The 20,788-nt window shown below is 60.3% G+C and overlaps 1 protein-coding gene across 2 annotated transcripts in view; it reads left to right on the top strand.

Moving 5' to 3' along the window:
- Positions 1–20,788, top strand: part of RPTOR (regulatory associated protein of MTOR complex 1) — a 307,386-nt gene that overhangs the window by 259,634 nt on the left and 26,964 nt on the right. For both annotated transcript variants that reach the window (XM_032870426.1, XM_032870427.1), the window contains 5 exons: positions 34–192; positions 8,824–8,942; positions 15,017–15,120; positions 15,568–15,751; positions 17,184–17,294. In XM_032870426.1, coding sequence (XP_032726317.1) covers positions 34–192; positions 8,824–8,942; positions 15,017–15,120; positions 15,568–15,751; positions 17,184–17,294 — 677 coding nt within the window. The remainder of the gene's footprint in view (positions 1–33; positions 193–8,823; positions 8,943–15,016; positions 15,121–15,567; positions 15,752–17,183; positions 17,295–20,788) is intronic.

The following is a 20,788-nucleotide window of genomic DNA, read 5'->3' as shown; positions in this document are numbered from 1 at the left end:
GTGCTGACGGCCCCCACCATGCTGTCTGGCCAGCGGGCAGCTCGGTGGCGTTCTCCCCCGGAAACCTCAGCACGAGCAGCAGCGCCAGCAGCACTCTGGGCAGCCCCGAGAGCGAGGAGTACATCCTGTCCTTCGAGACCATCGACAAGATGCGCCGCGTCAGTTCCTACTCCGCGCTCAACTCCCTCATCGGTGAGTGCCGCGGCCGGGCCGCCCTTCCCCACCTCGCTGGCCCGCGGGGCTCACAGGGCGCGGGACTCAGGGTAGTTCTGGTGGGAGAGCAGGCGTCAGCTGGGGCGCGGGGACTGCGGGCAGCTGCAAGTGTCCGCTGCTTTCACTGAGATGGGATCTACAGGCCGTTCTGGGCGTGTGGGGGGAGGCTTCCAGAAGCTTCCGTCTGCCACAGCCCAGTGGCTGGCTGTGCAGTGACTCTGCCCCAGGAGACACCCTGTCTGTCGCGCCCAGGGCAGAGCAGCGGCCGCCACACCTAAGGGCAGAGAAACACTCCACATGTAAAAATGCAGGGACGCTCACGGGACATTCTCCGTGTGTGTTTCGTTCCTGACTTAAGGACTCACACATGGAGCCAAATCCCCAGAGCCTGGCCACGGTGTCCGTGCTCTTTCGCTGTCCGGTGACCCCCAAGCACGGTGCCCCTCACAGGGCTCAGACTTCGTGGAAACCTGTCCTGCGGCTTGCATCCCGCAGGGCAGCTCCTTCCCGCTGCTCTCTCTGAGCCAAGCGCCGTTCGCCTGCTGCCCCAGCCCCCTCGTCTGCCACGGTTGACTGGCCCGTCCTGTCGGCGGAGGGCTGACCGGAGCCCGTCCATCTAACCCCCACAGGATTGTTCAGCCGTTTCTTCCTAGGTTAGCTGCAGCGCCTTACGTGGTTCTAAGATGCCCATTTCAGCCGAATGTTCTCGCTCCAGGGCGCTGTGCCGAGTGCTCTCCGGACCTTGTCCCCTCTGCCGTCCCCCGTACTCCTGTTGCCGTTTGCGTACTTCTGCTCCTTGTTTGCAACTAATCCCGCAAGACATCGGTTTGTTTCCCAGTGTCTCCCAGTCCCAACTTCTGCTTTGTCCATTACCTCATTAGATCTCTACGTTTTGTTCCAATATCTTTGTTTCGTTACTCCCTTCCCTTTTCTTCAGCTTTCCTTCGTTGTGCATTTTCATTTCTGGAGCTGAGAACGCAAATAGCTCACACGCTGGGGCTTTCTTCTACGTTCCGACACCAGCATTCACATCTGTGGTTTCCCGGTCGGCCCCTCGTCCGTCCTTGTATCGGTTCTAAGTCGTCGGCTTATTTCCGTGGCGAGCCCCGAGCCCTAGTGCTGACACTGTCCACACCACGTGGCGATCGCGGTATTTCTGACTTTCGGCCCTGAGCTGGAGGGGTCAGGGCTGCTGTCCCCGCGTGAGCCACACCAGTCTGCCACCCTGCTGCAACAGGGCTCAGGACGTCTACTATAATCCCTGCAGGTCGGGTCCATGTGGCGTCCCCTCGGGGCCTGGACGGGCGGTGGGTTTCAGACGTGGCCACCGTGCCCCCCGGGGTGGCAGGAACCGGAAAGGGATCTTTGCTCACCAAACACACCGACCCATGACCAAGAACGTGGCTCAAAAATACCAACTTGAGTTGCCCATCTAAACTGAGAAATGACATCGCAGACTCACGTGTTTGGTTGTTTGCTAAAATATCTCAGGTGCCCAGAAGACATAGGGCTGGCCCTTGGCCCGAGCGCGGTTCTGCTGACTCACCAGTGAAACGCGTTCTGAGTGTCCGGTGCAGGGTGTCTGTTTTGAACTAGAATTAACGCTGTGTCTGGTGGCTCAGTTCCAGGCTGGCCCCACAGGAGTCTTAAAACCCAGGTCGGTGCGACTCTGAATTAGTATTTCTGTGTTTGTATCTACAACGAGGTCGCATGAAGCCCCGGGGCAAACTCGGGGACACAGAAGTTCCCCTCGCTGTGGCTGCGACCCACCAGCCAGGTGAGCTGGGCCACGTCACCGCTCCCTCCCCCCCCCCCCCCCCCCCCGGGGCCGGGGGGCCCCCCCCCCCCCCTCGCCAGAGCCGGGTTGGCAGACAGTCTCTGCAGGAGGCCAGAGAACGTGGGTTTTCAGTCTCGCAGGCGGCCTGCAAACAAGTGAACCTGGCCGTGTTCCAATCAGCCTTCACTTACGGACTTAAACGTAAATTTCCTGAAATAGTCACAAGTCATGAAACATTATTTTCCTTTTTACTTTTTTCCCCAACCACTTTAAAAAAGTATAAAAACATTCTTCCTTTGCAAGCCATCTGAGGACAAGCAGCCGGGCCGTGGCTTGCCCGCGTGCAGGACGCGCCCTTCCTGCCCCTGCAGGGTCCGGCAGCGTCCCCTGCTGCTCCTTCTCAGGACAGGGAGGCCCCTGCGTTCATCCAGCAGCGCTCCAAGTGCGGCCAGCGTGCGGGCTTCCGGGCCACGCGGCGGTGGGAGAAGTCAGCGCAGAAACGCCTCTGACTTTGAAGCCAGTCACCACACCGGCCGGCTCCCCCCCTGCCCCACCTCCGCTGCAGGGGCACGGTGGACCCAGGTCCTCGGCCCAGAGCCAGGTGTTATCCGTGACTCCCCTCTGTCCCTCGGCCCTGCATCCTGGCCTCGCCCCCCAGGCCAGCATCCCCCGGCGCTGGCTCCCACGGGCTTCTCCTGATCAGCCTCCCTGTCGCCTTCATCGGGGCCTCGTCCTGACTGTGTCCTGCCACGTGACATGTGTCCCCGTGCCTTGTGGCCCTGCCATCCAGTACCGCCTGTGTCCGCGGCTGTGAGCCCACTCCGCGCCCCCTGCCCACACACACGCTGGCTGCCAGGAGAAGAAACTGTCGAAACGGTCACAGAACTCGCAGAAACACACTGTGTGTCACGTGTCAGATGGAACCGATGTGAGCAAGAGTCAAGTCACATGTCATCAAGGGACCTCTGAGAGCTTTCGTCGAAAGGTTCCTGTTGTCTACGGCACATCCCTGTCTCCGGGGCCTTTGACCGCGTGTGCCGGCGGAGGCGACAGCAGGTTTGGGCCGTGTCACAGGGCAGGTGCAGGGTCCTGCCTGGAACGCAGCGCTGCTCTCTTGATGAGGGGACACCCTCCTGTCCTGGGTGCTGGTGGGGAAGCGCTTCTCGGTGGCTGTAAAGACCGAGAATGTTGTCGGAGGCCACGTCAGGCTGGAGAGCACGGCAGCACAGGGGAGAGGCAGGGACCGTCCTCTCCAGGCTGCACCGTTTGCCCCTCCCGCCTCTACCCTGCCTGCTGTCTTCCTCCAGGGAGCCGGCGGCCCCTGCCTCCTCGCTCACAAGTTCTGACTCCCCGAGAAAGCCGAGCGTTGTCTGCGTGTCGGTCAGAATTCTGAGCCAGGTCGGAGCTGACGGAGCCGCTTCGAGCACGTCCCCTGAGCCAGCGCTCCCGTCCACGCATGCCTACCACGTGGCCCCACCGAGTCCCGTGGCTCACAGCTCTCGCCTGCTCGAAGACCGGTTTTTCCTTCGTTTCAGCCAGAGGATGGCCGTCTCTCGAGCCTCTCACTGGATGTTGCAGAAGAGGTTTTCAAAACCATGGCAACCTAGGGACGTCCATTATTCCCACCTTCTCCAGAAACGCCAGCCCCTCCAGGTCCCCTCGCAGCCCCCTCCTTGCTCTGTCGCCGCGGGCACTCCTGGTCTCGCCTGCTGTGCAGCGTATCCAGGAATGAATTCGGGCCTGGGCTTCCCTTGACCCCGCCTGGACCCCTGCGGCGCCTGAAGCATGCCAGCCTGACGTCGTGGAGCTGTGCCGGGGCCCGGTCTCCGTAGCCCCTCACCTCTGGAACCCACGCACCTGACTCCCCAGCCGTCTGGCCTGACTCCCACGTGGGCCCCCCATCGGTCCTCCCCATCTCTGGGTTCCCCCACCCCAGGGCCGGTCTCAGCACGCTGCATGCCAGGACCCCCCCTGAGATCCTGCCCGCGTGTCTACCTACTGCCAGGCTTGTCCGATGGCAGCCTCGCACAGAAGCCTCTGTGAACACCGCACTTGCCGTCAGCTCCCGACTCAAGGCCTTGCGCCTGCAAACAGCCCTCACCTTCACCATCACCGCCCACACCCCGTGCCGCCACCGCTGCCCTCTGCCCTCAGGCTGGACGGTGGTCCCTGAGCGAGGCATGGACATCCTCTCTGACTCACCGCACGGCCTCTCCAAACCAGCAGCGCCTGGTCCTCCCTGCTGGTGACATTCTGCATTCCTGCAGGGGTAGGGCGAGGGGGGTCCCTGACCCCCCCATGACCGGAGCTCCCCATCTTTATCACTCAGTGTTGGTGACGCTGCCACTTCCTGCTCCGTGTGCTGCAGACCGCCCCGTGTGCCCCTCCCGCCCCGTGTGCCCCTCCCGCCCCGAGTCTCACCCCGTCGGTGTGCCCGGAGCGGGGAGTGGGAGGGGTGCAGAGATACAGCCCCTGACATCAGGGGTCCCCGTGATGCACCCCACCCGCCCCGCCCCATCAGTCACGCTGCTCCACGCCCTGGGTCCTGGGGGCAGGGACGGTCACTCTTCTTTGCAGGAGCAGCCTGCAGGGGCGAGGGGGTCATTTTTGTTCTGGGGACTCGGGAGCAGACTGCGGCGGCCGTGAGTGCCTCACCCCAGAAGCACCAGCTAGCTGTAGTCAGAGACCTGGCCAAGGGGGGCACAATCATGCCTTCACCAAGTTTTGTGATGGTTGATACCACCGGAAGTGTCCTCCCCTGTGACAAAGCCCAGCCACAGGTGGGCAGGGAAGGGAGGGCCGGGAATCGCGCTCTCGCCGGCCTGGAGCCTGTCCCCACCCGGCTGTGTGCCCAGAGCTGGGCCCAAGTTCCTGCTCAGAACCGGGGGGTCACGGGCGCTGCCCATACCACTGGAGGAGGAGGCCTGGTGAGCAGAGCTGACTTCCCACTGGGGCCCCTGGGGATCCTGCTCGTCCTGAGGCCACTTGTCCCTGTTGCATCGTGACTGGCCAGGAGAGAGCATCTCCTCCCTCACTCTCCTCATCTCCCCGCAACCTTGAGAAGTCCTACCAGGAGGCCTTCACGAGCCCCCAGCAGCCCTGGGGGCCCCATAGCCACGAGCTCCGAGCACGAAAAGCAGAGGGGCGGGGGGGAGTGCGCAGCCCCATCCATCAGGAGCAGGGGGAGCGGTCGTCTCCAGAGGAGCCACACAATCCCGGGCGAGGCTTTACAGCCCATTAGTTTGATGTCTCGCAGCCGGCGGGGACGGCGGTGGAGGGAGGACGGTGTCGTTTCCCAACGCCACATCCGTTATGTTTTTATGGCCACAGCCCTTGATTAAAGGCCATTATTACATGTGTCTCATAGGGGCCCTGAGGACCATGGCGGACGGGATTATGCACACAGGGTGACTACCCAGTCTAGGCGGAGCTCCGGCCTTGGGGTCTCAGGCCAGAACTGCTCACGCCTCCCGTGGGCAGAGGGAGGAAGGCCCTGAAGGGGGTCCGTCACCAGGGTCAGCCCGGCAATGGGGACGGCCAAGGGCGGTGTCCCCAGGCCTCGGACGCCAGTTGCCGGACGGGGCACAGGCTCTCCGCATCAGCGTTGGGGACCCCTGAGACCCGGTGCGAGCAGCAAGCTCCCACTTCTCCGTTCTCCGCGCAGCTTGGCCAGCCCGGGGGACTTGGAAGTCCAGAGCTGGCCACAGAGCTCCGAGGAAATTTTCTTACATCTTAGGCTGTTTGGAAAGCGGTGGCCGTTGCTCTGAAAAATAAATGAAAAGCCATTAGTTACGATCCTTTATTACTTTCAGTCTAGACATGGAAATAGGTTCTCCGCGCTCATGAGGAAGGAGTTGATGAGTGGCAGACACAGGCGTCCTGTCGGAGCATTTAGCAGCCCAGAAGGCTCCCCTCGGGCATCCTACGCCCCCTCTCCCAGGCTCCCGCCTCTGCCGGCTCCTTCGCAACCTGGTGTCGGGTGGGCAGCAGCTTTAAGAGCAGGACGGCGAGGCTGAGAGCGCAGCGGCCGGACCAGGGGACAGTGACATGCACAGGCCACTTCTCTGCGCCAGTTTCCTGCTTTCACCAGCAAATACTTACACCATTCGTTGTGGCCAAGACCCTGGCAAAAATTAGAGCCTTTTCCTTCTCTGTTGAATCACAGCTGTTAAAGCCAAAATCTTCTGCAAGGAAGGCCACAACCGTGATAAAAAATATCAACGTTCTGTGACGTGACGGGTGGGAACAGCCACCATGTCCCCTGCTTCCTCAGTGCAGGACGTGCCTCCCCTTTGCTGGTGCTGGTCTTGTGCCACCACAGCCCCGTGCGCTGTCCTCGCGCTCACACCAGAAGCACCGCTGAGCCAGGGTCCGCCTGGTCGGGTGTCCGCTCTTCCACAGGCACACGCGCAATGAGGCTCCGTAGCACCACGTCCCCGTCCTCCCTCCCCCCGGGGTTTCTGACAGTATGGTGGGGTCTGTCATCTAGAGCACACCCCCGTGCTGCCCTCTGTCCCATGGTGGCCGCACTTCGGGGGAGCTAAGCCCAAAACGTATGGAGGGGGTAGACTGCACGCAGTGGCTGTGGTAAGTCTGAAGACCCTTCCCAAGAGCCTCCGGGTCAGTGGTGGTGACGAGGCCCCCTTGCCCCCCACGAGGGTGGTTCTCCTTTCCCTTCCAAGCGCACTGACCCCGCGAAAGTGACTGCCCGGTCCCTGCAGGTCGTGACCCCGCAGCCCTCGCGCAGGTGACGTGGGAGCCACGTCTTCGCGGACACGGTGCTTCTGTGGTGCGGGGTGCAGCTCCTGCTGGCGGGTGCTCCGCCACGACGCGAAAGTGGACTTTAGGAAATGCTCCCAGAGTCTCTGGGCTGATGTTGCCAAACAGCCTTTTCAGACTTTGGTCGTAGATCTGGACGGTTGTCCTACAGCCGTGGGGTCAGGGTCGAAGGTGTTCCCCTGTGCCTGTCTCAGAATAAAGCGTGCGGGGAGATGGGACGCATTGCCGCATGGGTCGCGCACCCTGACACCACCTTCCCTCCAAGCAAGGGTGCGCTCAGCTGACACCTCCCCAGCCGAAGTCCAGATTCATGTGGAGCCCTGGTCCCTCGAGGGGCCCCTGTCCCACCCCCTGGGCCATGAAGCCCATGTGAGCCACCATCTGCATGCCGGCACCAGAGCAGAACGCTGACGGCAGCACCCGATGTCTCGCCGCCTCCCCTCCTGGCCGCGCAGCCATGCCTTTCTGCATGGTCGCCCTGAGGCACCTCGAGAGAGACGGGCTGCTCCCGCCCCACTCCACAGCAGCAGGTGTGCGGCTGTGCGGGCGTGGCCCTGCCCTTCGTCCAGTCTGCCTCTGATTGGAGCGCTCCAGTGCCACCTGCTCCACGTGCAGGGCCGCGTCCATCGGAGACGCTCTGTGGTCCAACAGCACTCATGATGCTTGAGGTCCCGCGCTGGTGCACAAGAGGGGCTGTGCTCGGACTGGCCAGGAGGCTGGCCTGCGGTCTCAGCAGATCCAAATAATGCTCATTGCATCGCTTTCTGTGGCCAAACACGCAGTTGTTGATGAACTGTCCAGCTTCCCCAGATAAAAAGGATGCAGTTCCACACTGCTGTCTCCTGCTCGTCACGCCATCCGTGAGAGCAGGACCCTGCCTGTGTCTGGCCCCCAGGCTCCCCCCAGCAGTGCGCAAGGGTGCGGCATCCACACTGCGCTGCCCAGTCCCAGCTGTGGCTCACGTGGCCTCTCCCAGGGCTGCCGTTCTCCTTCCTTGCCTGCACTGACCCCGTTCCACGACCCCCCCCAGAGGCCTGCACCCAGCCCCACCTGCTCTGTCCCCTGGGTCTCTGAGCTGCCCCCCTGTTCTCTCTAACTTGCACACCCAGGTCATGGTCGTGCCGCTTCTCCAAACGCTCCATGCATTCCCATTACCTCCATGACAGTCCGTTGTTGGCTCTGCTCACTTCCCTTCAGGAAGGTCTTTGCAGGAGAGCAGTCCCCAAAGCCCCCCACATGCCACTTCCGTAAAGCCGTCCTGGCTCCTTGCCTCCTGGCCCCACTCCTGACAGAAGGAGTCACTTTTCCTAGAGCCACCACAGTGGCCATGCTATAGACATGGTGTCAGCCTGAACCTCAGACGGGGGCATTTGAATCCTTCATCCTTTGGACACTGGGCCTCACTGTCCCTCTGTGACACCCAGGATAGTGTCAGCAGCTGCGATCGTGAGACTTAAATAGGGCTGAGTGGACCCCCGGATAAGGCCCTCAGTGACATTTGTTCCTTCATGTCTGGGATGCGCCCTGTCCAGGCTTATGTCCTATCTCATCTGCCGTGGTGTCCGGCTTTGCAGACGGGACGTTGTGTAGCCTGCTGGGGACCTGGAGGGCTGGGGTCACGTCACGCATACCCTTTGTGATTTCCTGGAACTCAGGACAGTACTACGTGTGGTCACAGCCCAGAGCACACCCTGAATGCAAGAAAGGTGTACACAGGACTCCTGTCCAACACTCGTGGCTCCTGGGAGCTTGGGCATAAAATCTAGTGGTCTTGGAAGCGAGATGACACTGTCCAGTCAGCCAGGGCTTCAAGGAAGGCAAGCCTTTTCTAACTCACTTTTTCTTCTGGAAAGAGCCAGCCTCAGAAGATGAAGTCATCAAGCCTGTTTACCAGCTGGGATCCCTGAATTTCTGGGCCCCTGACCAGAAAACAAAAGCCTCACCTAGCCCTAGCTCTTTAAAGTGTTCGTCCCCAGCAGCAGCCAGGTCTCCAGAAGACGGCCAAGTACACGGGCAGCTACCTATTACTGATACACCCCGTTTCTCTTTCCTAGGTGTTTCCTTCAACAGTGTTTACACTCAGATTTGGAGAGTCTTATTGCATCTGGCTGCAGATCCCTATCCAGATGTTTCCGACTTGGCCATGAAGGTGCTCAACAGCATCGCCTACAAGGTACGTGTGACGGCATTCCCGGTGAAGCCCACGAATCTGCGTCTCGGTGACGGATATGCACGCGGGGAGCACCGGGCACTGTCAGGTCTACACTGTGGTTTAGACATCCGACAAGCGCTTCACAGCGTACCCCGGCGTCTGTTTACGGGTAGCTTCAGTTGGGGCGCCATCCTGTGGTATTGGGGTGCCAGGACGTTAGGTAAGGGTTGCCGTTAGCCTCGTGATCCTCTCGGGGTCTGTGTGGTCTGTAGTGATGCCTCCTTCGTTCCCAATACCCGTGATTTGTGGCTCCTCCCACTCACAACTGTTCTGGCTAAAGGAAACCTTGAAGAACCAGCTTTTGGTTTCATTACTACTTCTTTGTTGCTTTTTACATCCAATTTTATCAATAGCTCAATTTGTCTTCATTACCCCCTTCCTTTTGTTTAGTCCGAGTATAACTTGCTCTTCTAATTCCAGTCTCTTCAGATGGAAGCTGTGGTCATTACCTTTGCCTGAAACTGTGTGACACACAGCCGCCTTGAGACCTTCTTTTCTCTCTGAGGCCTAGGACAGCCTCCTGGCTGTGGCCAGCACAGCCGTGACCCGCGTGTTCATCAGCGGCTCCGGTCATCCTCCCCCCACCCTTGGTTATCCTGGTCATGATGAAACCATATTCAGCTTATGTAACTGTACTTTTCAGTGGCTTTTATGCAGTTAACCTTACTAAAAATCAACCTGAATTATTTAAAAATACGATTTGAGTGCCTAATTTTAAAATTTAACAACTATAAATTCATCCCAGTAGACCTGATGTCAGGATGTCAAATACATTCCTCTTAGGAATCTCTCTCTAGTACGTGAAGCCCAGAAACCACGTCTCCATGTCTTTTTGGATTATGTGTCAAGTGTGGAGCCATAAGCCAGAGACTCCCCTCACTCCGCTTCGCGGTAATTAAACGCCGTGTATATAATCACTCCTGCCAGGCAAAGCCACACCAGCCAGTTACAGCAACCGGAAACAGAGCCGTTCATACCTTCAGAGCGGCACTCACGAATAGATACTTGAAAGGGGCAGGTGGCTTTCTGCCTGCTGTGCTGATCTAGATGGACACACACATCGCAGTGCACGTGGCTGGCACGCCCAAGGGCATACCCAGGTGGAGGGACAGAGATCAGGGTGGGCCTCCTCCAGAGTCCATGCTTCCCAGAGCCTTGCCCGGGGACAGCACAGCCTGTGTGTGCGAGCATCTTGGTGTACATCCGTGGGTATGTCTGCGTGTGTTCACTTTTAAGAGCAAACACGGCTACTGAAGGATTTGGAAGCATAAACATGAAGGAAACATTTTCTTGTCCTCAGTTTAATTACAGAAAATGTCTTACGTTCTACTCTAGTAACCAACGAGGAGATTACATTTTGGTTTACAGAGAAATGGACCTATTTTTGATATTCAACTCTGAAGGCAAATTTTTGTTCATCAGAGTCAAACCGCCTCATTACTCTGGAATACCCCGTAGGATTCTGTATTCAAATATAGAAATTGCTTCCAGCTTGGGAACCCACACAGCTCAAGAGCTGTGGCCTAATTTCGAGTATTTATATCCCCTTTCCACACAGGCTTGGGGTTTACATTTTGCCTGTAGTTTTTTTTATTATGGAAAATTTCAAACCATGTGCAAGTACAAAGGAGAGCAAGATGACCCCCGGGAACCGTGTCGGCCCCAGCCACCTCCCCCGCGCCGCTCCTGCCATCTGTAGTTTGGGGAAAACTCTGAGAAGGAAATCTCGAGCTGCCACCATTCAAATGTCAGGGTCACACATAATAATAATCGCTACTTTTAATATTTATGAGAAAATGGATCAGCACATAAACTTACCTAAAAATGGTCCACCCACGACTCCACACCCAAGGAACAAGAGTGCGATTGCTGTGCCTGCTGTGGGACACGGGCAGCCGGGTGTGACGGAGATCAGAGGTCAGCGTGCGCGGTTCGAGGCTGAATGCCTTTCTTAGAGACTGAAGGCCTGAGCGACAAGAAACAAGAAGAAGGTTGGGGTCGTCCCCAGAACAGCACCTTCTAAAGTGCCACGGAAACTGCGACTGAAACCCCACTCTCCGTCATAGCATTAGCTTCTTACGTTTCTCTTAGAAGCACGTCATGGTGCAGGGACTCCCTCCTCCTCCGAGTTAGCGGCCTCAGCCAGCACCTGGGGAGCCCACTGTGCTCGTCCCAAATCTGATTTCACCCAGCGAGTTTGCACGTAGCCTCATGGCCAGCGACACGCAGGGCACCTATCACAGGCACCTCTCCACCCATCTTCCCGCGGGATCGGTGGTACGCGGGTAAACATCCTGACTTCTTTCCGCATGAGTCAAACAGCCTTCAGCTCCCGGAGGTGGAAGTGCTGGGTCGGCCTCTCCCCCCAGAATGATCCGTCTGCTGCCTGAAGGCCGCCAGCTCCCCAGCTCCTCCCTGGAAGGCCCTCAGCTGGCCCAGCCCCACGATTCAGAGGCACAGTGCTGGCTGCGCCTGTCCCGGGCCACCGCCCCATGCGCCCCCTGGCCTCCCGCTGCCTCCACCAGGAGGAGGGACCCCGAGAACTGTCAGGCCAGTGTGGGTCCCAGGAGCCGCATGCCGCGGCAGTGCCCGCGAACCGACCGTGCCGAGAGGCATCTGCGCACATAATTTGCACCTTCTCATGCACCTGTCCGTCCCCACCTCCCTGCAGACCCAGGGGTGACGGCGTCTTCACTCAGACTAGCTTAGCTTATGGAAGTAGGGCTGTCCCTGAGAGTCACTGGCCGGTGGGCCCTGCCAGGCCGGGTGCAGGAACAGCCCCAGGAGAGCTGGTTCCCTCAGGGACTCAGACCCAGTGACTCTGGGGTGGCTTCTGGGAATGTGTTTCACAGAGATGCTGCCCTGGGCCTTCTGTGTGTCCTGCACATGGACTCATGGCCACCAGGTACTGGGTGGCCCTCCAGGCCCATGGGGCCTGTTCTCGGTCCATCAGCTTATAGCCCGCCACTTCACTTCCCCAGCTCATCCGCGGAGTGGGGCTTGTTGTAGGTCCTGCGGGATAGTAAACGCGGTAGTCCTGCGAGCCAGAGCGTGTCTCCTTCTCTGTCTTCCTTACTCTGTGCACATGCAGCAGGTCCTGGAAAGGGGCCGCTGAGACTCTCTGGCCTCGACCTTGCCGGCTTCTCTTCCTGGGGGCCATGGACTGAGGCTTTCCGGTGCCCGTCAATGACCGTGGGCCAGTGCCTCCTGCTGGTCACCATTGCTGGTGCCTGGAGCACTCCCTAGGACTCAGCCTTCCGGATGGAGACTTACGTTATTTTTTTTTAAAGATTTTATTTATTTATTTGACAGACAGACATCAAAAGTAGGCAGAGAGGCAGGCAGAGAGAGAGGGGAAAGCAGGCTCCCCGCCGAGTACAGAGCCCGATGCCCGGCTCGACCCTAGGACCCTGAGATCATGACCTGAGCCGAAGGCAGAGGCTTAACCCCATAAGCCACCCAGGCGCCCCGACTTATGTTCTTTATCTAGGAGCTGCAGCTGACAGAAAAATTACTTATTGGGTGAATAGACTTGGCTTTTATAGGTGTCTTGTCAGTGAGCAAGTGGCCAGCAGGCTGGAGGGAAGCCCCAGATTCCCTCCAGATAACCCTCGTGAGAAGCACTTTCTCCCACACGAGCCCAGGTCCTGGCTAGGACGTCCACTGCACAGTCCCACAGGTGCCGCACTCCCCCAAGAAAGAGCAGCCGGAAGCCCAAACCTGACTCTGTCTGGCCGCTGGGAAGTCGTCTGTCCAAGGTCACCTACGCGGCTTCCGGGCCTCTTTCTCCGCACTGGGTCAGACTCTGTGTGCCCTTGTGAGGTGACGCATTCCAGTGGAAGAACCAGAGAGTAAGGGGACCTGGAGGCGAGCCTGCCGCAGCCCCAGGCCCCTGCTCCAGACGCCCCGATCGCTGCACAGGGCAGAGAGCAGAGATGGGCTCATGTATCTGCATGCGCTGCCACATGTGTCCCTGTGAACGTTTCGATGTTGGCGCCGGGCCCAGAGAACACATCTGACCTGAGAATTCGCTTGTATCAAAGTAACAGTTGCGGCCCTACGAGAGCTTGACCTATAGCCATGACCACCCCTCCCTGCGGCCTTGCTCGTCCGGACTCCGCCTGTCAGGGAGGGCACACCAGTCCCTCCAGTGGCTTCAGGGCCGCATCCTGGAGCAGAGAGTAATGGGCCTTCACCGCGAGAAGGATGAGCAAAGGTGGAGACTGTGCGGGGCTGACGGGCTCACGGCAGGCCCGGTCCTCCATTCAGAGCCTGAAAGTGCCACTGCCCTCCTGCTGACCTTCTCTGGCCATGTGCTGTCTGTGTGAAACGACGGCTGGGACCAGTGCAGGAAGGAGCCACTCCAGACAGCCACTGCGGCTCCCCAGCTCACCACCCTGCCTCACCCCGTGCCCTGTGTCCCCAGATCAGGTCTGCACACAGGCGGGTCCCCTCGCGCTCATCCCTGCAGGCCTATCAAGGCCAAGTCAGAGTGTATCCAGCAGATCAGAACCTAAAAAAAAGGCTAAAAAAAAGCTTCCTCGAAGCCTGACGCTCTGTGATCGCTAGTGTGAAGGCTGTCAGCAGGCCCACCGCTCAGGATTTCTAACACCGACACGGAAGAAGGGCCGCGTGGCTGCCGTGGGTGTGGATGGTGTGGACATGGGGCTGTGGACACCCTGTCCGGGATGCCCTGGCAGAGGGACCAGGACCAGTTAGTCCACGAGGCCTCCTGAGGGGTGGCAGGCTGGCAGCAGGCCCAGGAGAGGCAAGTGGGAAGGTCTCGGGGGTCGCAGGGAAGGTGAGGGGCTCTGCTAAGGTCTGCATCTCAGCACAGAGGCTTCCTGTCCGCCTGCCGCTGCTGGAACTCTGGGGAGACGCGTGGGAGGTGACAGTTTCTTGGGTTCTTCACCTCCTTTGGTTACTCGGGGATGGCTTGGCTCTTGGGGTTTGGGGGGAAGGGAGCTGGCCAGGTAATTTAGTACAAAGCAAAAGCAAGTTCACAATGTAACTTTTGTAATTCAAAAAAGCTTTTTTCATGATATTTAAAGGTTGATTATGGTTCAGTTTTCTTGCTCTTCTTCCGAGTGGTGGATTATCAGGGCGACACTGATGTCCTGTAAATGAACAGTCTTACAGTTGTTTTGTTTTCTGCCGTTTTTGTCTGTTGGCTGAACGCAGGAGGTACAGCATCCCGACTGCTGTGGGAGGGGCGAGGGCACACGAGGGTCCCCGAGTAGGGTGGCCCTACATCATCACCCACAAAGGTCGAGGTTCTGCTTGGCCCAGCAGTGGCGGCCAACTTTGTGACCCCGTCTGGCACTGACTGCACTCGGAAAGCCGATGGCCGCCTCAGCCACCACCTGTCCCGAGTGTCACCTGGGTGGCCACAGCCGCCCTTGGAGCCCTCTCAGCTGGGGTGTCCGGAGCCAGCAGGGCCCCCTGCCCAGCCAGCCCTGCACGCCCAGCAGAGCGTCCGGGAAAGGACGCCGTCAGGCGAGTGGTCCGCACCCTCGTTCGCTGCGCTTCCTGGTCACGTGTTCCAGCAGACGTCTGGTTTCCCGACCCACGCAAACCCGAACGACTTCCCAGAGCGCTGGTCTCAGGCTGGCTCAGCTCCTTCTCTGCAGGGAGATGTCGCACGCTGCGCATGTCGTGGAGGAGGTTTCCAGAGCCTGCTACCTCGTCTCCGTCCACGACGTGCTGTGTCCGGGGACCCGGTGTGAGCCCCTGCAGGGGAAGGCGGAAAGCAAACCCTGGGGTGCAGTGTTCTCAGCCATCCCGGGGCGGGGTCCCGGCGCCCCGACTCGCCGTTGACCCTGGCGTGGTCTCGTGGCTGCAGCTCCAGGAGGGCCAGCGCTCGGGCCTCCTGGTTCTAGAAGAGCGGACAAGCACAGTTTCACCTGCAGGGCCCTCCCTCTTCCCCAGCCAAGAGGCCCCTTCTCCAGTCATGAGGCCGTGACCCCACAGCCGCCCACGGCCTCGGAGGCTGCCGGCAGCTGACGTCCGCACCACTTGTCCCTTTGCTCTTGCAGGCCACAGCAAACGCACGGCCGCAGCGGGTCCTGACCACATCCTCACTCACCCAGTCGGCCCCCGCCAGCCCCACCAACAAGGGCATCCACATCCACCAGGCGGGGTAAGTGGCCTGTGTCCCTCCCGTGGGCCCCTGGCTAGAAGCCCTCACTGCCTTCCTCTGACCTGAGCCTGACGTCTGCCGCCCCGCAGAAGTTCAGAAGCGAGGGTCTCCCCTGTCCGGTCGGCTCCCCGCAGGCAGTGTCCAGAGGCAGGAAGCCGTGAGCACACGTGGGCCGCTGCACCTGCCTGGGCCCCGGCTGGTTTGCTTAGGGGGTGCAGCTTGCCTGGGGTCCCCCAGCTTTCTGGAGAGGTGACTCTGAGAACCTGCAGGCAAGGCCTGGAAGGGTCATTGGCAGCTGGGGTCTGGAGGCATGGGCACGTGCCAGGCAAGTGAGGACATGTTGGGCTCCTGATCCCAGGTCTGTTGGCAGCGTCTAGGTGGGCGGTGTGCAGACAAGGTATTTCACGTTTGGGTAAAATGCAGCGTTTCCTCTTCCCCCAACGGCAGGGGCTCCCCACCGACATCCAGCGCCAGTAGCTCCAGTCTGACCAATGACGTGACCAAGCAGCCAGTTGGCCGAGACCTGCCCGCGGGCCGCCCCGGTGGCCCAGGCGCTGCGGGGGTGCAGTACACGCCACACTCCCAGCAGTTTCCCCGCACACGGAAGATGTTCGACAAGGGCCCAGACCAGGTACCCTCAGACCATCCCCTGGCGCTCCTCGAGAGTGTGGGGGCCGCACACCACGCCCCTCGCTGTGAGCCCAGACTCTGGAGCCCAGGACACAGGGTCCGACGCCCCCTCCGCCGCCAGCGGGAGCTCTCGGTTTGCACCAGAATCACAGCTGTCACAGGGTCCTTTCTCCTGTGGCCTTTTGTAGTGGGCTCCCCGTCCCAGCACCCCCCATGCAGCCGGAGCGCTCTTGGAGCTCATTTGCTTTCTCCCTTCGTGGATGAGTAGCCTTGTCCTCCACGGGCCGGGGCAGCTGCCCCCCAGAAGTGGCTGTTCTGAGCGGGGTGCTGACTTCTCTGTAAGCGTCCGTTGTGCCACGTAAGGGGCCGCGGCCTCTGCCTCTCAGCTGGGATTTCAGAGATCTCGGGAGCGGGAGGAGTTGGTGTCCCCGTGTGCCTGGGCGCCGTGAGCGCAGGAGCTGGGCTTTGGCTCTCATCCAGACGGTCTGCCGCTTACCAACAAGGACTCACCGAGGGAGTTGGGCTGCTGTGGACACCTCGTCAGCCGTGGGTCTCAGCTCCTCTGACCCATAGTTTTAACAGGAAACTCCCAGCAGCCTGCAGGGAGACCAGAGCAAAGGCACACGTGCCCCCAGACCCACACCCACCCTGGCGTTAAAGGCCTCCTGCTGGTCTCTGTGGGACAGATGTGGCCATGAGCCCCCATGGAAGCTTCATCCTCCTGGCTAGACCCTGAGGCGGGTTAGCCAGACAGGAGCGGCAGGGCTCAGGGGGCGCTCACTGTCCTTGGGGCCACACGCCCAGGGGCTAGGCCCAGCAGAGCTTCCGCAGCTGTCGGGATAAGACCCTCTCACTGCGTCCCAGCTGGGGGACTTGGCCCCAGGCAAGGCTCCCCTGGATAATGAGGGCCCCTGTCTGAGGAACGCCTTCAGTGTGGCCACCCCGGCCTCCTTAGACCCTGCCGTGGGAAACAAACGTGTCGCACCACAAAGCAGCAGCACCAAGCAGTGTAGGTCTTGCTGTTTGTGTGACCCTCCTGTGCCGGAGCCACTTGGCACAGCAGGGGGCCAGATCGCTGGCAGCCGCTGACCTGCCAGACCGCAGAGGCCGCAAGGCCTTGCTGACCTCACAGCGCCTGGCCTGTGCATCTGATTTAAACAGCCTCTGCACCCCAAGCCGCCGTGGCTGGCCCTGGGGGATGGTCCCTGAGTGCAGACTCCGTGGCCCTCCCTAACGTGGGCTCCCCAGAACCCTGGCCACACACTCGGTCCCCTGCCACCAGGATGCAGACATGAGGCCAGCAGAAAAACATTCTCGGCACCCAAACCGCTGCCTTTGCCTCCTTTCCAGTCCTCTCAGGCGCACAAAGAGGTGTGTGGAGTGTGTGACTAGTGTCTCTGTTTTCTCTCCTCCCCCCGCAAACACCCGTGAAGACCACCGACGACGCAGACGACGCTGCGGGGCACAGGAGCCTCATCTCGGCCACGGTGCAGACCGGCTTCTGCGACTGGAGCGCCCGGTATTTCGCCCAGCCTGTCATGAAGGTAGCGTGTGTCACGACATACACACCCAGTCCGGGTGCGGAGCGGGCCTGCCGTCCGCGTCTCGTGCAGGCACTGGGGTCGGGCAGAGCCTTGCCCTCGGCTCCCGTCTTGCCCTCCTTCCTTCCCCCAGAGCCCCGGCCCCCGGCCTCCGCGGTCAGAGCCCTCTGCTCCGAGCCGATGGTGGACCCTGCCGGGCCTGCGCACTGTCCCAGCTGGCCACCCGCCTGGCTCCCGCGGGCCCAGCCCCTGACCCTCGGGGGCTCCCGTCCCGTCACATTCGCGGCTGCTGAAGGGCCGCCCCAGACTGCCGTCGTGAGGCTGACGAGAGCCGTCAGAACAGAAGGGCACGGACTCCGTCCTCCGCGCTGTCTTCTGAGAGCGACCAGGCCGGCCTGCCCTCCCTGAGCTTCCTGCGTGAGTGCGTCACGCTGCCCCGCTCGGCAAGGCCGCCAGGCCGTCTGAGGCCTCCCGGCGAGGACGGCCCGAGGCTTGGGCTCTGACCCGTCCGCGAGGGCCGGTTCTGCTGCCTCATTCTGCCGCATCCCTGACCAGAGACACGTCCCGTCACCGCAGAGTCGAGCCGCGCATCCAGGGGCTGGCGTGGGGCCACTTTGTCCTGCTGTCTGTGCCCCGGAGAGCTGCGGGGGCCTGTGACAAGCGTCCTGGAAGCCTGCTCTTAGAGAGCTCCGTCTTCCTCACGAAGAGCACTGAAAACTGCGGTTTCTTCTTCATCGTGTGACCAGCTACACGTCCAAGCAGGCTCCTCGAGGAGGGGCTTGGGCCCCGCATGGCAGCTTCCGTCCCGTTCCCTTGTTCCCCATGATGACGCTGACTTCTGTCAGTAGAAGCACGAGACGGTCATTGTGGGGACCTGAGGCAGACAACGGAGTTGTAGTTCACTGAGCCCCTTTGCTGACGAGGGGAGCTCTCCCTTCCGTCTCCTGAGCCCGACTCCCGGAGGCGGTCGGCAGGAAGCGTCGGGAGCCGCGAGCAGCTGCTGCCTTCGGCACGGCGACTCGCTTGCAGCAATGACCGACTCCGGGAGCGGATCCGGGTCGCGGAGCACCTGTGTGCCGCTTACCGTAGCGGGAAGGACCCACCCAAAGGCCCAGTTGGGGACGAGAGCTTAGCCACGACGGACTGTTGGATACGATGTTTCTTGTTATTAAAAAGTTAAGGTTGGAAATCAGTATCTTAAGGAAATGCTTGTGCTAAAACTGGCAGGAAGGGGAAAAAAATAGGACATAAATTGGCCACAGGGTGGTCCTCGTGGGAACCACAACACACCGGACACACACCAAGGCAGCTGGCCTGGCCCGATGGAGGGTCTCAGGTGACGCGTCAGCCTGGCCCTGAGCCTGTTGATCTTTCTCTGTCTGTCGGTCCCACTAAGCGCCAAGTACCGGCACAGTCAGGACGAAGTACGAAAGCGGCAAACACGAGGCAGCCAAGGCCATGCTTACCTCCCAGACTTTTGGCACGCTGCCTGCCACCACCAGGTAGGCCCCCAGGTTGCCACCTGGGCCCTCGCTGAGGAAGGAACAAGTGAGCAAATGCTGGAGTTTGCACCCTGACGCGGGGGGCCCTGCTGCTGTGGGCCGTGAGCCGACCTTATTGCTCTGCTGCCGTCTGCTTTCAGGGAAATGGGTTTTTGCTCAGTGTCCGCAGAAGCTCGTCTCCCTGACACAGTCTCCTGCGAGCGAGGCCAAGTGGTGGGGGCCTGGGGTCGGGGGTGGGGAGCTGCTCGGCCTCTCACTGAAGTGGCATCGCCTGTAAGTTATGGGGGTTCCTTGGCATGGCGATGAGCGGCTTTTCCCGACATCTGAAACCGCCGTTTCGGCCGTCCACATTGCCGGCAGGGAGAAGGGCCACAGGTCACCAAGCTCCTTCCCTCCAGGCCTGAGACAAGTGTGGTCCTCCCAGGGTCTGGTTTCTTCTGGTCCGCGCGGGTCCTTGGGCCGGAGTTAAAGCTGGGCGCCTCCTGGGCGCGCAGTCAGCCCACGCTGAGCGGCTTCCTGAGCGCGGGCCGGGGGTTTTGCTCCCATGATACTTGCATGCATGCCCGGAGCCAGCACCGCCCCCCTTTCCCCTGTGGCCGCAGGTCCGCTGCCTTCGTGCCCTCTTCGTGCACCTGGAGTGTGTCCTGGAGGGCCTGCTGGGGGCGGTCCCGCACATCGCTGGCAGGGAGCCTGCGGCTCCCAGAGCACGGACACAGCCGTGGCCTGGGGATGGAGCGTCCTCGTGGGTGCGCCCCTGGCCTTTCCCGCGTAGCCCACGGGAGGCGGCCAGGAAGTCGTTGCGTAAGCCAGGCCGTCTCGCTCAGACAGACTGTCGCGCGGCTGCGGCTCTAAGGGCCGAGCCCCAGCATCCGGGTTGGAAGTGAAGCTGTGCTCTGACCGGTTTTGTCCGCAGCTCCTAATGGCGGCTGAGACAGGAGGGTGGTCGAGGGCCTGGGAACTTCTCCTGCGTTAGTCAGAGACCCTTTCTAAACGTTAGAGGAGGATGCGTTTTTATCTCATGGTAATTTTTTAAAATTGTCCTTTTTCCAGGGTTCACCCCGAGGGTGTTCCTTTATTCATTTATTTCATCGTCTAATGGCGTGTGCGGGGGCAGCCAATGAGCCAGGAGCTTTTTTGTTAGCCCGTTTCACGCGCAAACTAAGAATAGCTCAAAGCTAGGATTGTACCCCAGAAGTCCGAGCACTAAGCCGCGTCACAGGTCCATATGGGAAACTGAGCTAGCCACCAGAGAGCAGAACTGTCCCCAGCGTGTCCGTGCACCACCGCGGGGCCCCTCGTGCTCGGGCGACCCGGTACCCACCCTGTGGTGGCCAGGCACTTTCTGCTTCTTGCCACTTCGGGTCTTTGTGGCCAGAAAGAACTGTGTTCTGGAGCAGGCTGCCCTGTGACATGGAGGACCCCAGCTGCCATTTTTGTGCAGAAACCGACAAGCTGAGACTAACATTCAGATGGAAATGCGGGAGGCCCAGGGTGGTGCTGGGGCAGACAGTGTTGTAAAAGACAAGATAATTCAAAATTCAAAACCAATTTCAAACCCGCTGCCTAGTGGCAGGAAGGGGGACGGCATGGTGCTGGCTCAAGGACAGGCGCACGGAGAGTGGCCTCGAGCAGGAGCCCAGAGGCACACCGCGCCACGACACGCTACGGCCGCTGACCGACGGCTTGGTGGAAATGGACGCGCTGCGTGACAGACGCCAACGACCAGAACTCAGGCCGCACGGTGACGAGAGCACAGATGGTCCTGCATCCGGGAGGGGAAATGAGTGTGTGGTCCCAGCCGTCCAACAGAGAAAGACCGCTCCAGCTGCGGAAGTTTCCCTGGAAAATTTTACCCAAATTTAGGGAAAAAATAATACGAGTTCTTTATAATCTATTGCAGGAAATGAAAGGAGCCAACACCTCCCAGTTCACTGTCTGAGGGCAGCATTACGTGGATACCAGAAGCAGTCAAAGACTTGAAAGAATAAAAAAAAC

Source organism: Lontra canadensis, unplaced genomic scaffold, assembly GCF_010015895.1.
Source record: "Lontra canadensis isolate GAN:19392208 unplaced genomic scaffold, GSC_riverotter_1.0 scaffold41, whole genome shotgun sequence".
Classification (NCBI taxonomy): Eukaryota; Metazoa; Chordata; class Mammalia; order Carnivora; family Mustelidae; genus Lontra; species Lontra canadensis.
Note: the sequence above shows the minus strand (reverse complement) of the source record. Positions and strands in the feature narration are given on the sequence as shown.